This window comes from Drosophila teissieri, chromosome 2R (genome assembly GCF_016746235.2).
Source record: "Drosophila teissieri strain GT53w chromosome 2R, Prin_Dtei_1.1, whole genome shotgun sequence".
In the NCBI taxonomy this organism is placed as follows: Eukaryota; Metazoa; Arthropoda; class Insecta; order Diptera; family Drosophilidae; genus Drosophila; species Drosophila teissieri.
In genome coordinates, this window is record NC_053030.1 from 12,128,571 (window position 1) to 12,146,033 (window position 17,463).

The 17,463-nt window shown below is 46.9% G+C and overlaps 4 protein-coding genes across 6 annotated transcripts; 1 reads left to right on the forward strand and 3 right to left on the reverse strand.

Annotated features, from left to right (window-relative positions):
* Positions 1-94: 94 nt before the first annotated feature.
* Positions 95-6,682, reverse strand: LOC122613570 (protein lin-54 homolog). Of its 2 annotated transcripts, none has more exons than XM_043787798.1 (5): positions 3,403-3,549; positions 1,895-3,342; positions 933-1,834; positions 721-860; positions 95-656 (listed from the first exon to the last, which is right to left on the reverse strand). In XM_043787798.1, exons 1-5 carry the CDS (start codon positions 3,431-3,433, stop codon positions 331-333), a joined length of 2,847 nt encoding a protein of 948 aa, XP_043643733.1. In that variant the 5' UTR covers positions 3,434-3,549; the 3' UTR covers positions 95-330. The 2 variants fall into 2 exon arrangements, with proteins under 2 accessions (XP_043643733.1, XP_043643734.1); XM_043787799.1 differs by lacking the exon at positions 3,403-3,549 and adding an exon at positions 6,320-6,682 and having other exon boundaries at positions 96-656.
* Positions 3,772-5,602, reverse strand: LOC122613572 (elongation factor Tu, mitochondrial). The gene is made up of 2 exons (XM_043787801.1): positions 5,447-5,602; positions 3,772-5,390 (listed from the first exon to the last, which is right to left on the reverse strand). The coding sequence occupies exon 2, from the start codon at positions 5,359-5,361 to the stop codon at positions 3,892-3,894; it is 1,470 nt and encodes a 489-aa protein (XP_043643736.1). The 5' UTR covers positions 5,362-5,390; positions 5,447-5,602; the 3' UTR covers positions 3,772-3,891.
* A 381-nt stretch (positions 6,683-7,063) lies between the features above and the next one.
* Positions 7,064-10,294, reverse strand: LOC122614854 (guanylate kinase-associated protein mars). Its single transcript, XM_043789525.1, has 2 exons — positions 8,616-10,294; positions 7,064-8,557 (listed from the first exon to the last, which is right to left on the reverse strand). Exons 1-2 carry the CDS (start codon positions 10,153-10,155, stop codon positions 7,305-7,307), a joined length of 2,793 nt encoding a protein of 930 aa, XP_043645460.1. The 5' UTR covers positions 10,156-10,294; the 3' UTR covers positions 7,064-7,304.
* Positions 10,295-10,359: 65 nt separating this feature from the next.
* On the forward strand, positions 10,360-16,988 carry LOC122614856 (growth factor receptor-bound protein 2). Of its 2 annotated transcripts, none has more exons than XM_043789531.1 (6): positions 10,360-10,402; positions 11,126-11,407; positions 15,534-15,631; positions 15,697-15,816; positions 15,890-16,055; positions 16,270-16,988. In XM_043789531.1, the coding sequence occupies exons 2-6, from the start codon at positions 11,330-11,332 to the stop codon at positions 16,441-16,443; spliced, it is 636 nt and encodes a 211-aa protein (XP_043645466.1). In that variant the 5' UTR covers positions 10,360-10,402; positions 11,126-11,329; the 3' UTR covers positions 16,444-16,988. The 2 variants fall into 2 exon arrangements, with proteins under 2 accessions (XP_043645466.1, XP_043645465.1); XM_043789530.1 differs by having other exon boundaries at positions 10,362-10,500.
* The last annotated feature ends 475 nt before the right edge of the window (positions 16,989-17,463 follow it).

Consider the following 17,463-nt stretch of genomic DNA (forward strand, 5'->3'; position numbering starts at 1 on the left):
AATAAACAAGCTACAAAACAATACTACGTCTTTTCATTTGTGTTTAACGGTCATTAAACTTTATTTAGTCTCTAAATTATTTACATCCAATTCAAGGAAAAGTTTACAACAGAATTACAATGCTCGGCCAAAAGGCGCTTCAAAATAAAAGAGTCTTATATCTGAAATTTGCTATGTATGGTATATACATTTTGTGTTTTAAACTATTTTAATAGGGTACACGTTACTTTAAGGTCAACTTTTAGAAAGCCAAAATTAGAATATGGTTGAGTATAGGTCAAGAACTCTTTGAACTTATAAACTAATTCATGTGTGACTAAATTTGCAGCCCTAAGAAGTTGCCTTGGACTCATCTAGCTGAGAGGTGTCGTGCTTCTCCTTGGCAAAAGTGATGATCTGGTTCAGGCTTTCGCCCAGTTCCTCCATCACTTCGCGCTCCGTGTCCTCGACGGGCATATTCTGTTTCTCGTGCATCACGATCCGCGATATCATGCACATGATGGTCGCCTCGATGACATCGTCCGTAAAATACATATTTGCGCGATTCTCGTTCGATTGCTTGTTGCTAGCTTTGTCCTTTTGTAGACCCTTTGCTCCCATCAACCCGTCCAAAGAGTCCATGTCCACGTCCGGGCGGTCTTCCATATTTCGACAACCTGAAGAATGAGGGGATCTCGTTAGTTTGATCATTCAGAAAACCCGTTTTATAAGTTAACTTACCAACGCATTTACATATGCTGGTGCAGGGAATCTTTGCCTCATAGCACTCACAATAGTTCTTGAGACAGCCTGATCTTTTGCAGTTGCAGCCTTTGTTGTGCAGGCGCATGTCACCTGAATTGGGTGCTGTAATTTTGGGTCTGTTTAAAAAAAAAGGGAGTAGATATGTGATTAACATCTTTTGAAACAGGTTTCCATAAAAATAAACTTACTTAAAGGCGCTAGGGTTGCGATCAAGGCAACTGCGAATAGCACGCTCCCGCTCCACCTCGTAGTCCAGATTGTTGAAGCAATCTTTGCAGGTACAATCCTGGCAAAACTCGCCGTTTGCAAAGCAATCGCAGTAAAGCTTTAGACACTGCGACTTGCTGCAGTTGCAGTGCTTCCGCCGCGATGTCATTCCGCCCAACGCGTCGACGGCCGCTGCTGCTCCGGTTGCTGGGGGTTTTAGGATATCGAAGAGCGGCTTGGCGGAAGCGTTGGCCTTCGGTCCCTGCGGCTGTGTCGGCAGCTTTGGCTCGACTTTGGTCGGCGTCGATTGCTCGGTAGGCAGCTGCTGCTGCCTAATCTTTTGTTTGGCCTGCGCTTGAAGTTGCTGGTGTTTTGACTGCTGCGGGGTACTCATCTGCTTGAAGCGATGCTGTTGCGAGGAAATGGATAGCGTGCGTCGCAACTTGTTGTCCACATATCCAGTGTATCCCCGTCGCATGGCACTCGTCGATGATTGGGGCACACCCGAGTTACAGATCATGTACTTGACCCCATTGGTTCCCGTCGATTGAACGAAGTTGTAGATTTTCTTTGGGGTGTTGGGACTTGTGCTGCTAGACACTACACGCTGCACGTTCGCTGGCCGATTAATTACTTTCTGAACTGGCTGGGAAGCCTTTTGTGAACCTTGCTGCATGGTAATGACATAACGCGGCTTTTTGGCCTCAGGACCCGCATCGCTGCTGTCACTGGCATCACTGCTGGCCGAGGCCAATTGCTTTAGCTGCATGTTGAGATCGGTGAGCCGGTGTTTACGTGGCGACTCCTGGCTTCCACTCGGAGTGGCGCTGCTGCTCGCCGCACTCACTGGTTTTGAGGCGTTGGTGCTGGCGCCCAGCGCACGCTGTAAAAATAAAAATGGAGTTAGAATGAAATACATAAGCACCTACACAGAATTACCAACCTTTGGGACCAACGTCTGCATGGAAGGCAGCGGCACAATGCTTCCGCCCATTGTTCGCATTACAATCTTGTTGGTGCTGCCCATGGCAAGATTTGCCTTCGATGCGACTACAGCTGGAGCAGCTGCTGCAGATGTTGTAGTAGCTATGGCAGGGACGCTTTTAGCAGCCGGAGACCGCACCACAGTGATCTTCTGCGTTTGCATTGTTTTCGGCGTAGACGCCGTTGCACTTGTTGTGGCTGCACTCTTATTGTTGGTCAGGACACGTACATATTGTACACCTCCCTTGCCAGGAAGCTGAATAGCGTGCAATCCACTAGAGGTAGAAGGTGTCTGTCCGCCCGTCGTGTGGCTGCTCGAACTGGTAGCCCCCGCATTTGGTGAGAGCTTAATTATGTTCTTGCTGGATACAAGGATCTGTTTGCCGCCACTTTGAACCAACATCTTGCCCGGTGTTGTGGATGCACTGGCAACCGAGCTCGACGCTTGCTTTACAGGAGTTTCTGTTCTCACCACTACTTGGCCAACGGGCTTGTTGAGCACCATATTTCCCGTGGAGGGAGGAAGTTTGACAGAAGTGGCGGCGGAGCCTCCTGGTGTGACTGTAGTTCCAGTTCCCTGTTTGGCATTCAGCAGTAGCGAGGAACCAGCCTGATTGATCTTGATGATTTTGCCATCGGCAGTGCGGACTACCTGAATTTTGGCGGGCTGTGCCAGAGATGCGGATGTGGTTGCCGGCGTGCTGGATATTGGCGCCTTCGCACTGCTTCCGGCCAGCGGTTGGATGCCCTTGATGGTGATGGCTGCGGCGGGACCCGGAGTGCTTGCTTTGGCAGGAACCGCCGCCTTGACCAGACCCGTGCTCGCCAAGGTCACGCCCTTAGAAAGCACTGCCTTCTGGATACCAGAAGGCGCCACGAGGCGACGTATTCCTCCGCTTGGTGACCCCGCCACCGCAGTGCTGCTTTGCGTTCCAGGAACAGACTTCTGGACGAAGATGACTTGGCCATCTTTCGTCTTAATCTGGGTCAAGTTGCTCAGGGTCTTTGTTATGCTGCCCGGTGCGGATTTGGTGGCTATAGTTGTGCTGCCGATCTTTAGGGTACTACTAGGTATTGGTTTAAATTTGTTCAGTATCTTTACGTCCGTAACTTGTGCATTGGCCGGAGGAGTGCCTCCGGCAGTCACCACCTTAATGGCGTGCGACTTTAAAACGGTTACTCCGGACGGGTTTAACCTCTTGTCCTCCAGTATGTGGACCGCGTTCTTCTTGAACTGGGGCGTGTTTAGGGAATCGTTGGCCGAATCAGCGAGTTCATCACCACCGCCATCGTCTTCCTCCGAGTCCAGGGCATCGATTTCCATGTGTTGGGAACTCTTCTCCGACGTTGGTTCCAAAAAGTCTTCAAAACTCAGCTCTGGCAATGGTTCTGTGTCATCAAGGGAATCTGCGGACAAAATTAGTTAATCATTACTTTGCAACAAAGGTTTGTGGTACTTGAATCTACCGGACAAGTACTCTACGCGGTAGGTAGTCATTTTTGTCACTTTTCAAATCAATTTCAAAATGTTCTTTATCATCAGCTGCGTTCAAGTCGGTTGCAACAGTGTTGTAAAATGCCACAGTCAGGTTATTATCGAACTTGATTGATTTTATCGGATCTATTTCGATATCGAAGATGGCTACTTCCGATGCCGACATCCTAAAACGATAAGTAATCGATGTCTGGCGCCTAAATTTAATATTTCTATTTTCTGCTTACTTTAAACAATAATTATTTGAAGTGCCAGCTAACAGCAGTAAAAAATTAAAACTGTGTACTTCATATATCTAATATAACATATCTACTAATATTCCAAATTGTAAAACTTCGTTGTCCGTAGGTGTTTGTTTATATTTTACTCGACTGTGATTGGAGCGCCAACAACTTATACAATATGCATAAAAATCGCTTAAGAATATGATTTTATTTAATGACTGACGGCGTTCCGGTGATCTACTTCTTAGACGCCACCTTCTTCTCGCGCGCCTTCTTGCCCTCCGTTAGCTCGGATCGCTGCGATTCAGTCAGAGGGGGCAGAGTGCTGGTGACGACACCAGTGCCCAGGGTCAGGTTTCCGTCGCGCAGCGTGAAGCGCTGTCCCTGCTCCAGGACCATTGGCCGGATGAGGCGCAGAATGAGCTTGGTGTCTTCGCCGGGCATGACCATTTCCTTGTCGGGAATCTGCACCTGCACGGCGCAATCCCAGGTGCGGGAGAACATCTGCAGCTGGATGAAGGACATGAAGGGCTTCGTGCGGCCGCCTTCATCCTTGGACAGAATGTACACCTGGGCTTCCAGCTGATCGAGAGCCTTCACACTGCCCGGTTTGCACATGACCATGCCACGCTTAATGTCATCTCGCTTTACACCGCGCACCAGAGCTCCCAGCTGGTCACCGGCTTGCGCCTCCTCCAGAATCTGGTGGAACATCTCCACGCCCGTCACCGTCGACTTCAGCACCTTGTTATAGCCCACGAACTCGCACTCCATGCCCTTCTTGACCACTCCGCGCTCCAGGCGACCAGTGACAACGGTTCCGCGTCCGGGAATCGAGTACACATTCTCAACAGGCAGCAGGAAAGGTTTGTCCAACTCGCGCACAGGCGTGGGGATGAAGCTATCCACCTCCTGGAGGAGTTTCAGGATCGCCTCCTTGCCAATCTCGGGGCTCTTGTCCTCGAGAGCGCACAGCGCCGAGCCCTTCACCACAGGAATCTTGTCGCCATCATAGCCCATCTCGGTGAGCAGCTCCCGGATCTCCATCTCCACCAGGTCGACCATCTCCTCATCGGCGGCGTCCACCTTGTTGATGAACACCACAATGTGATCAATGCCGATCTGCTTGGCGAGCAGCATGTGCTCACGGGTCTGGGGCATGGCACCATCGGTGGCGGCCACAACGAGAATGGCGCCATCCATCTGGGCCGTGCCGGTGATCATGTTCTTAATATAATCCGCATGTCCAGGACAATCTGTGTGGCCGTAGTGGCGCGTCTCCGTCTGGTACTCCACGTGGGCTACATTGATGGTGATGCCACGAGCCTTCTCCTCGGGCGCATTGTCGATTTCATTGTACTTCTTGCTCTCGGCCAGCTGCTTGTCGGCCAGAACCTTGGTGATGGCCGCCGTGAGCGTGGTCTTGCCGTGATCCACATGGCCGATGGTGCCCACATTGCAATGGGGCTTAGTGCGCTCGAATACCTTCTTCTCGTTGGCGTACTGGCGAAGGTACTGCTGCATGTTGCCGGTCCTGGGCGCAGCAAGTAGTCCGTTTCTCTGCCAGTCTTTGCAGGCAGTGGAGGAGGCAGTGGCAACCGCCATACGCAGCAACCTGGCGGAGCTCATGGCACGCCGGCTGCAGCGCAGGGCCAATGACATGGATGCGGTGGACCGGCAGACGGCGGCGGCAAATGCATGTGACATGGTTCTGGGCTTCCTATTGGCGCTTCTAACTGGAGATGTGGATTAGGATCTGCGCTATGTGACAGGTATCTCCTGCTGCACTTACGAGTGTAGATTTAGCTGTCCTGGCAGGGGGTAAAATGCCTTTTCACAGGTCGAAGAAAATCTTACGGCTCGAAATTGCGTAAACCCTGAAATGTGCTGTGCGCCAGAGCTGCCACCTCGTGGAGGTTGTTCGATAGACCACATATCGATAAATTACATTATTTTTAAACAAACAACGTTTATAATGATAAAATAATTTTTAGGTATATAGATTAAGGTACATAGATTAGATTTAAATATTAACTTTGAAGTAAAATAATATTTTTGTTGACTGCTACTTTTGCATAAGAACATAAAAAGGGGTGGCAGCCCAATGTTGACGTTATTATTTTGTGCGCGTTTTTTTCCACCCATTAAACAGCACCATTGAACCCATCTCGACCACTCATCAAGCCAAATGAAATGTACCAAAGCCTATAATAACTTGCTAATGATATTAAAGTGCTTGCCAATGCCCAAAGTGTACGTTTGCATACTTTTTACAGGGTAAAAACATTTGCCCCCAAGACTGTACCCCACTAAAAACACCAACACAATCAAGCACATGTCTATATGTGTAACAAGCTGTCTGGCAACGCAGCGCCATGGGATGTTCCCAGATCGTTAAAAGCACCTTTTCGTTTCGTCAGCAGAGTGCAAAAACATACGAAAAATCTAAATTCAGACGCATTGCCAGATATAGGCAAATCGAAATGCAATATGTGTACAATAGTCCGCTTGTCGGTCGCGGGACAGCGGGTAAATACGCGCAGGGGAAGCCGCAAATCGATGGGAACAATTTGCGCGCCAGCGAACGGCCCAACTGCCATGGCAAGTACACGCTGTACCAGAGGTTGAAAATTCAATTTGAAATACGAAATGACCAGATCCTCACCCAAATTTCCGCCACTGGTGTCCATGTTTGGTCCTTATTGCGTATCCTGTGCCGTTGGGTGTCGGGAATTGTGTGTTGAACCTGTTTTGAATGCAGTGCAGTGCGGTGACTGCTGGCAAAACAAAAAGAAAATCTGCACACTGGGAAATGTGAATGCGTTGAACTCAAAGGGCGTCGCGGGCGAACGAAACGGTCGAGAGGTGGTTAGTCACTGCGGTGAGATGCGCGTCGCGATATCACTGCTATTTGCACTTTCATTTGGCGGCCTTATCAGCGCGTATTTACAATCGAATGCAACAGCAAATTCAAAATTCAATTTAAATTGCCGTCGAGTGGACTTCCATTACATTTATGAATCAGAGAGGGACCGTAGCGCAACCGTTAAATTATACCGCCATACAAACACAAATATACTGAAATTGGCTTAAGAAATACTCGAAAATACCTCAAATACATACCACAATAATACAGAGCATTGAAGGTTTAAAACTTCGATAAAATATAAGCAAATACATACAAATACAAAAACTTCAAAAATGCAAAGTGTTACTGAAGAATATAATTTCTAGAAACACGAAAATTTAAAAATGTCTGCTTTCAAAAAAGTTTCAGGCTATATCAAAAGTATTAAAAGCTTAAAAAGACCATCGACATTTTTTGTCTGTATATTTCTATCCCCTTTCCATGAGAATAATCTGCAATAGCTGAATTCAGATTTTCGTTTAAAAATAAACACATTTTAAATTTATTTATTCTTCTCTTATTTATTTCATCAACTATGTTTACGATATAATCAAGTTAATTTAGATAATTAAAAATAAGATTCCTTTTTCACAAAACTCAAACGACGAATATTTAAAACGCCAAAAGTTAATTTTAACATCTTAAACAATTAACAGCTAATGGCATCCGCAATAAAATATTAAACTAAGAAGATAAAAGTATAAACAATTCTACATGAGAATACGACTCTCCATAGACAACACTACATAAACTCTGAGGAGGGACGCAGATTAACCCGCCGGTTGCGCAGCGTGTACGTGCGAGGAGTTCCATCATTCTCCTGACCCGCTCCTGGATTCTGCTCCAGGGATCTGCGTTCCGTGGAGGCCTCCAGCGACATGTCCTCCTCGCAGTCCTCCAGTTTGTCGGCGCCCACCGTCTCGTCGTTGCTAATGTTGCCCTCCTCGTAGGTGAACTGGAATCGCCGTACGCTCTTCTTGGCGCTGAAGAGCACACCACGGTTCTGGCGTTTTGTGGTGCCGGGCGTCTTAAGGATGGAGGCTCGCGGCTTGGGAGGCGGCGTCTTGGCGGCGTTCTGCTCGGCGGCCGCAAGAATCGCTGATTTTAGAAGCGCATTTGGCGCAATGGACTGACGCCCCTCGCCGGTGGACATGCGGAGCACTGTGCGGGCAGGCGAAAATGATCTGCGATTGCGAACTACGATTACCCGAGGTGAACTCTGTCGCGAGGACGTGGAGGGCAAGGCATCCTCCAACGCCGGCTCTTCCACCTTGGGCTTCTTCATGTTGGCATGGGCTTTGCGGAGGAACTGCTGCAGATTGCTGCTGGGCTTGGCCTTCGATTTGATCTTCATGTTGCGACTTATCTTGGGCTTGGGCTTCGCCTGCTTGGGCTCCTCGGCCACAGCATCCGGATCCAGCCAGTCGTTGGCCTTCCAACGCTTCAGGTTATCGAAGCGCTTGTCCACGTTTTCGCTCTGCAGGCGCAACATGTCCCACCAGCCCTCCAGATCTTCAGCCTGCACCGGTTTTGAATCCTCGCTGCCATCGTTTGGATGGCTATTCTTGCCGGTCGCGCCAGCCTCGCAACGATCGATCAGGCTGCTGAACTGCATCATTTTCTTGGTGGTTAACAGACGTGTCTGGCCGATGGTCACGTTGATCATGTCAATGCCTCCCGATTCCTGTAACCGTGCCTCATTTTCCTTGCTGTACGCCTCCCATTCAGCGCAAAGGGTTTGGAGGCGCGTGACCTCGTTCTCCAGCTGCAGTCGGAAATACAGAACAGATTCAACGGCACGACGAACTTCCAAGGGCGATTCCTCATTGGGCAGGTAGAAGCTATTCCGTTTCTCCTTCTCACAGCGCGAGTTCACCTTACCCCGCGAGACACTAACAAACGGACTGAGATAATTGGGCATTCCATTGGATTCGCGACGTGGCGGTGTCTTCACCTCCTCTGGCACCAAAGTGGAATCTCCTGTGGCTCCTTTAACTGAAAAAAGAATGTGGTTTAAGATTCAGATTAGAAACATAATATATCCCGAACTCACTTGTCGTCTGCTGAGGATCCAAGATGAGTGAGTCCTCCGCCGGCGAATAAGCCACAGAGTATCGCGTAAAGTCAAACTTTTTCTTTACCACCGGAACTGACGCCTCTTTCTTATCCGCCGGCAGCAGCTGCCTTTTGACCGAACTTTCTCGTTCAACTCTGGCCGGTGCCACCGGGCTCAACAAGATGCTGTCGCCAAAGACCTCCACAAGATGACCGCTGCTATTGTTGGACTTGCACTGCGTTGATGTGGCCTGGTCTATAAACGGATTATGGATCTCCTCTAGCGGCGTGAGAGGCGGTATATCTAGTGTGGCTGCCTGCAGCAACTCGGCCTTAAGCTGTGGAAGCTTTCGTACGTTGTCCTGAAGCCTCGTGTACTGGCTCTTTGGCTTTATAGCCTTCATCCGCATTGAGTGGCTTGCCGCCTTGCTGGTCGCTCCAGCCGTGTCCTTGAATTTGGCCGCCGCACCACCGCCGCCACGAATAGGCTGTGGTTTCACCACATTCGCGCGACGTGCCACTGGTGCCCTGTTTGCCAAAGGTTTCTCGAACGGCTGGGACAACCCATTGGCCAGTCTAGCTGTCCTCGGTGCCGTCGGCGCAGGTAATCTGTGCTTTGTGCTGACCACTGGTGGCGGTTGCCGGACGCTGGCCGCTTTCGCTTTGTTGACTGTCGCTGGGGTGGGTCTGGGTATGGTAGTAAACTTCTTCGCTTCAATCGCAGGCTGCCTAGGCAAACTGTTCGTTTGCTTCGCTGTGCTGGGTAGGGGGGGCCGTGCGGCTGCTTTTTGCCTGGCCAAAGCCACTGGATTGTTGTTCTGACGACTTGGAGGCACTATTTTTGTTGCCGAAGCAGCGGTTTTTTGCCTGGCGAAAGCGGAAGCTGAAGCCACGGGTTTGGATGACGGAGGAGCTGCCGCCACTTTGGCGACAGTTGGAGTTGCAGACGTTGGCTTGGGTACTGAAGGTCTCAGCGGTTCGTTTGCTTTTCCCTTGCCAGTGGGATTAGCAATCACGTAGAGAGAACACCTTTTAGAAGACTGAAACACGGGAGCAGCCTCTTTTTGCTTTGCAGAAGCCAGGCTTTCGGGAACCCGAAAGGTTTGAGATTTTGGTAAGACCTTTGATTGATTTACGGTCGGGGCATTGATGGCTGCCCCTCGACGCGTCTGGTCTTGCTGCTCATGCTCTTTACTCCTGGCTGTCTTCCACTCCATGTAGCGTTGTAAATAGAGTTTCTGGCGCGAGGCCTTGGGCTTCAATTCCTTCGGCTGTTCGGTGGGCTTCTTGTCCAGCTGCAGCTGCTCTTGATTCTCCAGTTTGGGGGCCACATTTTCCTGGTGCAGAACCGCTGGAGCGGCCACCAATGGCTTCACTTTGACGGGCGTGGGACTCACACTGATGATGCGGTTCTGGTAAAAACAATCCTCCCGTTTTTTGGCGCGCGCCGCCTGCAACCGATCTCTGTTCTCCTGGCAGTGATTGCGCGGACTCAGCACCAGCGATTGCTCCTTGTACAGTTCCTTGTGGCGCTGCATGGCGACTGCTGTGACGGATGCGGCGGGTCAAGCTGAAGTGTCCGGTTGGAATTGAATCGTAATGCTGAGTTTTCCGGCAAGGCGTCTCCTATTTTGATTTTTAAAATGGCGAAGCGTCTTGCGGTGTGACCAGGTGAAGGAAAAGTAAAATCTCCTGCTCTATGCCTTTCCCATAGTGTTGGGTCCAGCATATTTTCTTGGTATATTAAAGCGACCCAGCCACGGTCACGCTGCTATGAAAATAAAAGTGAATTACAAATTTAGCAGTAGTAATATGTTAACCAAACCGCTCCCGCGCTTAATTAGTGTCGTTTAAGCTTGCAGCCACCCTAGCCCTATAAAATTGTAAGCCCGGCGGCCTGTTTGCAAGCGCTAGAAACTCGAAAATAATTCGCCGAAACTTGTGCATATAGAAATACAGGCGCCGCGTGTGCGAGTGTGTGTGTGTTTATTGGGGTTACAAAAAATAAAACAAACAACAACGTCACCGCGGCAGCATTGCCAACAGCAAGCACCCACGCCCTAGATTGTCAAATGTTAATTGTGTTCTAAGCAACACATTGCACATTATTTAAGGCAAATTACATCGCAGAACAACAAGTAATAGCTAAACATCGTCTAATTGCTTTTGCGGTACCTGCTTTTCCCCGAAATTCCAAATTGCAAGCTGCTGGCAACGTTGCCACGCTCACGCACACACACCCACACAGTGAGCACTGAGCAGTAAGCGGTGAGCGGCGGTGAAGAGAGCGGCTCGTGTCTGTGTTCATTCTCTGTTGCTGCTCCGCCTGGGAATGTCGTCGTCGTCGGTGTATTTTTAATCGCTTTCTTCCCGTGCCTTGGCCCAAGATACATATATTATTATTAACCGAACCGAACTGGGAAAAGCGCGCTGCCGAATATCCATGATTTATCGTTTATATAATGTGCGCTAACTAATCGCGGATTCGTTTCGTTTTCATTTCCACAGCACTGAGTAGTGAGTGAGACAAATTCAGAGAGAGTGAGCGAAAGAGCAGAGAGCGTGTGTGTCGGTGCCTCTGTGCGTTTGTGTATGTGTGTGTGTGTGTGGTGCATCAAGGCTGATAAAACTAAATCCAAAACTGCAATTGCAACTAAATTTGAAACAAACTCCGAAAGCGTTTTCTAACTGCGCACAAATCAACACAACAAAATGGAAGCGGTTGCCAAACACGATTTCTCGGCGACGGCCGACGACGAGCTGAGTTTTCGCAAAACTCAGATCCTGAAGGTAAGTAGTGCGGTTCTAAAACCATAATATCTGCATTTATTCATAGGCTTCGCGTTGAATGGGCGCGGGGAAGGGGAAGGGGGCGTGGCAGGTCCTGCATGCATAATCTCCGCTGCGATGCAGCCGCCGCAGCCGTCCAGGTCGTTGCCTTAACCCACATCCTAGGTTCAATCGCCAGACAGATTTTGTTACTAAATCGCGACCAAACAGACAGCAGTCGCAAAAGCTGGCTAAAGAGGTTCAAAAGGTGCACTCGCAAAAGGCAGCACGAAAGGATTACGACTCATGACCCACCGCAGCTGAAATACTCTTACTAGAACCAAAAGACCCAGTCGAGGAAGGAGTATTCCACTATCCATTTGTTTGCCAGTATACTAGCCTTGTGAAATCACACACATTTTAGTATATAGCCATTTTTACTATTCGTTCGATGATTTTCAATCTCTCGAATGCAATTTAAATCTACTAAGACCACATTATTGACCCCATATAATTTGCATAGAGCTCTGATTAGCACTACAAAGTGGGTCTGAATGAAAATGATGTGTAGATAGGATTTCTAACATTAAACATGCAAATAAAATCAATCAATGTTCTCTATGATGATAACTTTTTTATTTTTCAAATCTTTTCCACTTTATTTTCCATGCTCTCTATTTTATTTAAATAAAAATTGACGGATTTCCCGCTCGATTTCTTATGGTATGAGAGAAATAGATGGTATTCTATTACTTTTATATTAGTTTTTTCTCAATACTTGGCAGAACAGTCCCAGCCGTTTTTTATGATATATTCGATGCCCCCTCGCCTTTGCGGAACTTTGTGGGGGACATCCGATGCGAACCCGGTTGGTTGTATGGCTCTGGCTTACTGGCTTTCTGGCCAAGAAAAGGCTGCTGGCAGGCTGCGATTCGATCTATAGCTTCCTTCCAGGTGTTTGTGTTTGTGTTGGCTCACAAGCTGGCTGGCTGGCTGTCCTAGGCCAAACCCTTTGTTTTGGCTGGCGAATTTTCCGGTTTCTTGTTGCCAGGGCGCGCTGTAAGCTGATTTTCGTTGCTGTGTGTCTACCTTGTCGTAGGTTAGTCACAGCAGGAACCCAGGCCTGTGGCAGGTTTTCTCCCTTTTGCTCCTTTTTTTTTGTTTTCTGTTTTTGCGCCTCTTTTCCATATGCCGCTGCTGCATTTGCAGCATTAGTTGCTGCTGCTGCTGCTGCAGTTGATTGATGGTGTCAATGACTCGCCGAAGAGGCTTCTTTATCGCCGCCCGAAGGTCAAGTGTGTGCGCTGATCCCGTCCATTAGAGGCTTCTACGCCGTAGATGAGCCCGAGCCCTCTGCCCAGCTGTACGGGCTTATCACTGGGGTAAACAATCCGCACTGATAGTCATAGTTCGTTTAACCCATAGTTGGGCTGTAGCTGGGTGTTTGGTTCTGGGTTCTTGGTTCTGGGTAGGCTGATCGGGGGATAAGAGCAGACAGGCAGAAATACACGATTATCTCGCATAGGAGATACGCATATCTCAGTTCTCTGTTCGAACTTCGAGCGCATTTGTGTTTGCCAGCGCTTAGTCATTTATCGATGGCCTTATCTGAAAAGATGCCCAGTCCAGCAAACACACAGGCATTTAGGCGATAGAGCGCAAGAGAAGAGGGGCCGTGAATCACCAAACATTTCATTGGGTTTCTATCCAGAAACTGGTTTTCAGAGCAGCGCATTTCTTGGATATTTGGAGCACCTTTTTCCAAGAAGTACATCTCGAATTCTAACGGCCTTGTGTGGACACCAAAAGTGGCCACGTTTTATCATCACAATGAAACACGAAATGGGATTCTACATACTTAGTTCAACTTTCGCTGGTCGCGAAAACAGCGAAAAGTGAACGTTCGTGTCGCTGTGACACTTTTCAGCGTAGAATCCGAAACTGCAATAGAATTTTTCTCTAGTAATTACATAAGCATACGAGTATAAACAATTGATAATAACAATCATGGCCACTACGTGCCTGCTTTCCGAGAGCGCCGCTAAATATTTATGCATTATCCAACAGCCAGGCACATTCCCTGCACTGAAACAAATGGTAGTCCATCTTTATGCAACGCTATATTAATTGGCATACTAGCCGATTTTGTTTATTATTCGATCATGGAATATCTGGGAGCTGGATTTCTTCAAGCATTCTTCCACATTTTAGTTGATTTTATTTCCAAAACCATCACAATAGAACCCCTTCGGGTTTTTCACCGTGCAGAGCGGCGAGAAAACTGTCTGTAATAGACGACGAATCCGTGGAAATGAATTTCTCGGCGGCTGTTTTCAATGAATGAAACAATCTAAAAATAAAATAAATATACGATGAACAATGTCTGGGTGACAGATGCGGGCGGGATCTCGGCCATAGGGGGTGGATTAGAACTATGTAGCTATGCCAATTAGTCGGCCACGTCCAGATCCAGATCCAGCTACAGCTCCAGCTCCAGCTGAGCGGGCAAAATCCCACTGCCACAGCCAACAGTGAGCACAATAATTGGGCCTTACATAAGCTGGAAACGACATTGACACCCGCACAACCCCACAAATCCCCTCCACAATCCGACGTGCGAAAATGTAGCCAAAAAAACACACGAAACAGCAGCAAATGACTCGAATATGGGATATCGCATATAGGTATCTGTATCTTTAATTAGTAAGAAACCGATCTGTGGGTAGGGTATTATGTTTGTTACCAACCTCATATGATAGTAATTATCGATGAGACATTCGTGGGGTAATTACAAGTTGCAACTTCAGAAACGAAGCCACCCCGTCAACTACACAGTATCGCCAGGGGATTTTTGAGTGACTCATTTGAATGCCATGCCATTATTCCGACTTGACGAACAAACGATATTGGAAAACAACAAAGCTGCCAAATAAACTCAACTGCTCAAGGGAAAATCCGTTGGCGAAAAATGGGAGAAGCACACAAAGATAAGAGTATCTTTACTCAAGACTTAACTAAAAGGCGCAATCCTGACCTTTGCACAGTAAATACATTTCCTATGTGTCTGTGCAACGATTTCCTTGGGAAAAAGCAAACAGGGGCCGAAAAATGAAGGCTGCTGGCCGACGTCAAGTCATCAAGCGAGATTCATTCATAAAAAGCTCCACTCAGCACCTTCGAATCTGGGAATTCCCAGTGGCCAAGCAAAAGCCGAGACCTCTTACCGACAATCTATAGACAATCTTCCATTTCGTCTGTCAATCGTAAGATATCATAAAAGTCGGCGATTACGTAGGCGGCAGCCTGTTGTGTCATTGGCATGCGAAATGGGCTAGGAAAAAGTCCATTAGATACACAAAAAGTACACAAAAGTGAAATTCGCCCATTCGAGTGAGTGCTCCGTTTCACTTAACATTCTTATCACATGTCGGCCATAATGCTTGTTTATTTTTAGCGTTTCGCAAGAAACACATATGAGAATAGGGGAGATAATAGATAAACATAAATACGTCTCCCAAACCGTAAGCCGTAAGCCCATCTTCGCTGATTGCGCAGTGACACAGTTTTGGGACAACACTCAATCAACGAGCAATTGAAAACTGCTCATCGAATCACAATCACAATCACTGGGGAATCGGGCCAGTCTCACAATAAACAAAGCGGAAGAATGTCTCGATTGATCCCCATTGTCTGGGGGCGATTAAAGGGGTGTGGCCTTCGAATTGGAAACAAGGCAGGCAGGTTCTTACAAAGAATTTTCGGGAATCGGATTACTCACTGTGTATCTGGTTCTGGTGCACAAGCGGGAGAAATGGCAATTAAAATCCGATGCTGCCGTTTTAATAACTACATTGAATACTCAGAGAATTTCTCGGTCTCTTATTTCTTAACAGTATGAAGCTAAATATATATAATGTTTTTTAGGCAGGGGTACAAGATGTAGGTAGTTTATGCCCATTAAGATCTTGTTTTTCCAAATCTGGCAAAGAAATAGTATTCATTACATTACTATTTAGCGTTAAAGAAGATCGATTTAGTCCTCTGAACTCTAGGATTTGCTTTAGGTTTTGATTGTTTCATTTATTGAATTACTTACAATTACATTGCATTTATAGAAACAGTAATAATTAAAATGACTGTCTTACAGATATTAAATATGGAAGACGATTCAAATTGGTATCGTGCGGAGCTGGATGGAAAGGAAGGCCTCATACCCAGTAATTACATAGAAATGAAGAATCACGAGTAAGTTCCTACCGAACTATTCCCAAAAAGAGAGATCCACCAAATAATTATCATTTCCATTGTAGCTGGTACTACGGACGCATCACACGCGCCGATGCCGAGAAGCTACTGTCAAATAAGCACGAAGGCGCCTTCTTGATACGCATCAGCGAATCCAGTCCCGGCGATTTCTCCCTATCAGTCAAGTGAGTTCCCTCAATGGCCCATCTTTCATTTGATCGAAACCACATAACCGAAATCAAAACCTTTGCCCCACAGATGCCCCGATGGCGTTCAGCATTTCAAGGTTCTGCGCGATGCCCAAAGCAAATTCTTCCTCTGGGTGGTCAAGTTCAACTCCCTCAACGAACTGGTCGAATATCATCGGACGGCGAGCGTTTCCCGGTCGCAGGATGTCAAATTGCGTGATATGATACCTGAAGAGGTGGGTGTAACGCCGGCCATTGTGCCATTCCACTGACGAGTCTGCCCAGCAGACAGACGTGCAGATTCATTTTAAAAATACAAATTTCGCATAACACAACACATTGAGGTCATGCTTTCGTAGGCTGCCGCCCACCCATTTGAACTATAAACAAGCAGTGATGCCAAGAATATTAGATTGGATTCATGATGTCCGAACGATTTCTTTATTGCAGATGCTCGTGCAGGCGCTGTACGATTTTGTGCCACAGGAATCCGGGGAATTGGACTTCAGACGCGGCGATGTCATCACCGTCACAGATCGCTCCGATGAGAACTGGTGGAACGGCGAGATCGGCAATAGGAAAGGAATCTTCCCAGCAACTTATGTGACGCCATATCATTCATAATAAGATAACTTCTAAGGAGGGACGCCACACACACAACCCTCTCCGGGAAACGCGAAAAACACAACACACACCCCATAACGATTAGGCAGCATCATCAGCAATTGCGAATAACAACAAGAAGGAACTAAACACAAATTTTAAATATTTATATACAAGAAACGTGGACATAAATTCTGTAGACAACGTATACAACACAACAATTTTAAGCCTATAAGCCGAATGCATTTTTTACGTTTTGACGTTTTTTGATAAAACAATACCATTACGATACCATTACGAAATCGTTTAATAGCAACTGAGTGACACTTTAAACTAGATATGTAAATTTATTTGTGTATGTATAGCTGCGGCCGAATAAAAAGCATTCGATCGCAGTTTTCCTCTGGCATCCTTCCAGACAGAGGACTCAACTCACTGCTGGCATCTTGACCGCAACTATAGGCATATGCAAGTATGTCTACATACCAGATGGCACTATTATTATTATTATTGTAAACGAAGCGGATTTTTGATATAAATATATAATATAAGTTCGATAAAGAGAATTGAAAGAGAATTTTTGTCCTGAACTTTTAACCGAGTGTTGAGGATTGCCCTACATGTGCTCTTTAGTTTATTTTTGATGTTTTTGATGTGAACACGAGTGCGTTTCGAAGCGAGTAAACACTTATATTATTATGATTATATGATAACGAATTACCAACCAACCTAATGCTTAACACGTTTTATAGAAAACAAAACAAATTCACTATGAAAAGAAAACTTTTGCCTAAATGTCTCAAAGCTGAAGACAATTAAAACAAAATTTATATTATATTATCGTAAATGCCTACCACATAAATTAAATTAATTTTTGCATCGCTGGTTACTATATGCATACATGCACGCATCTATAAATAAATATGTATCTTCTTAATGCAAATTGAACGATATTAGGCCTCGGCTGCACATGCAACTTTTGCGGCGACTGTAAATTGAATATGTGAAATTTTTGTCCCTTCGCTTTAAAGTTTAAAATTG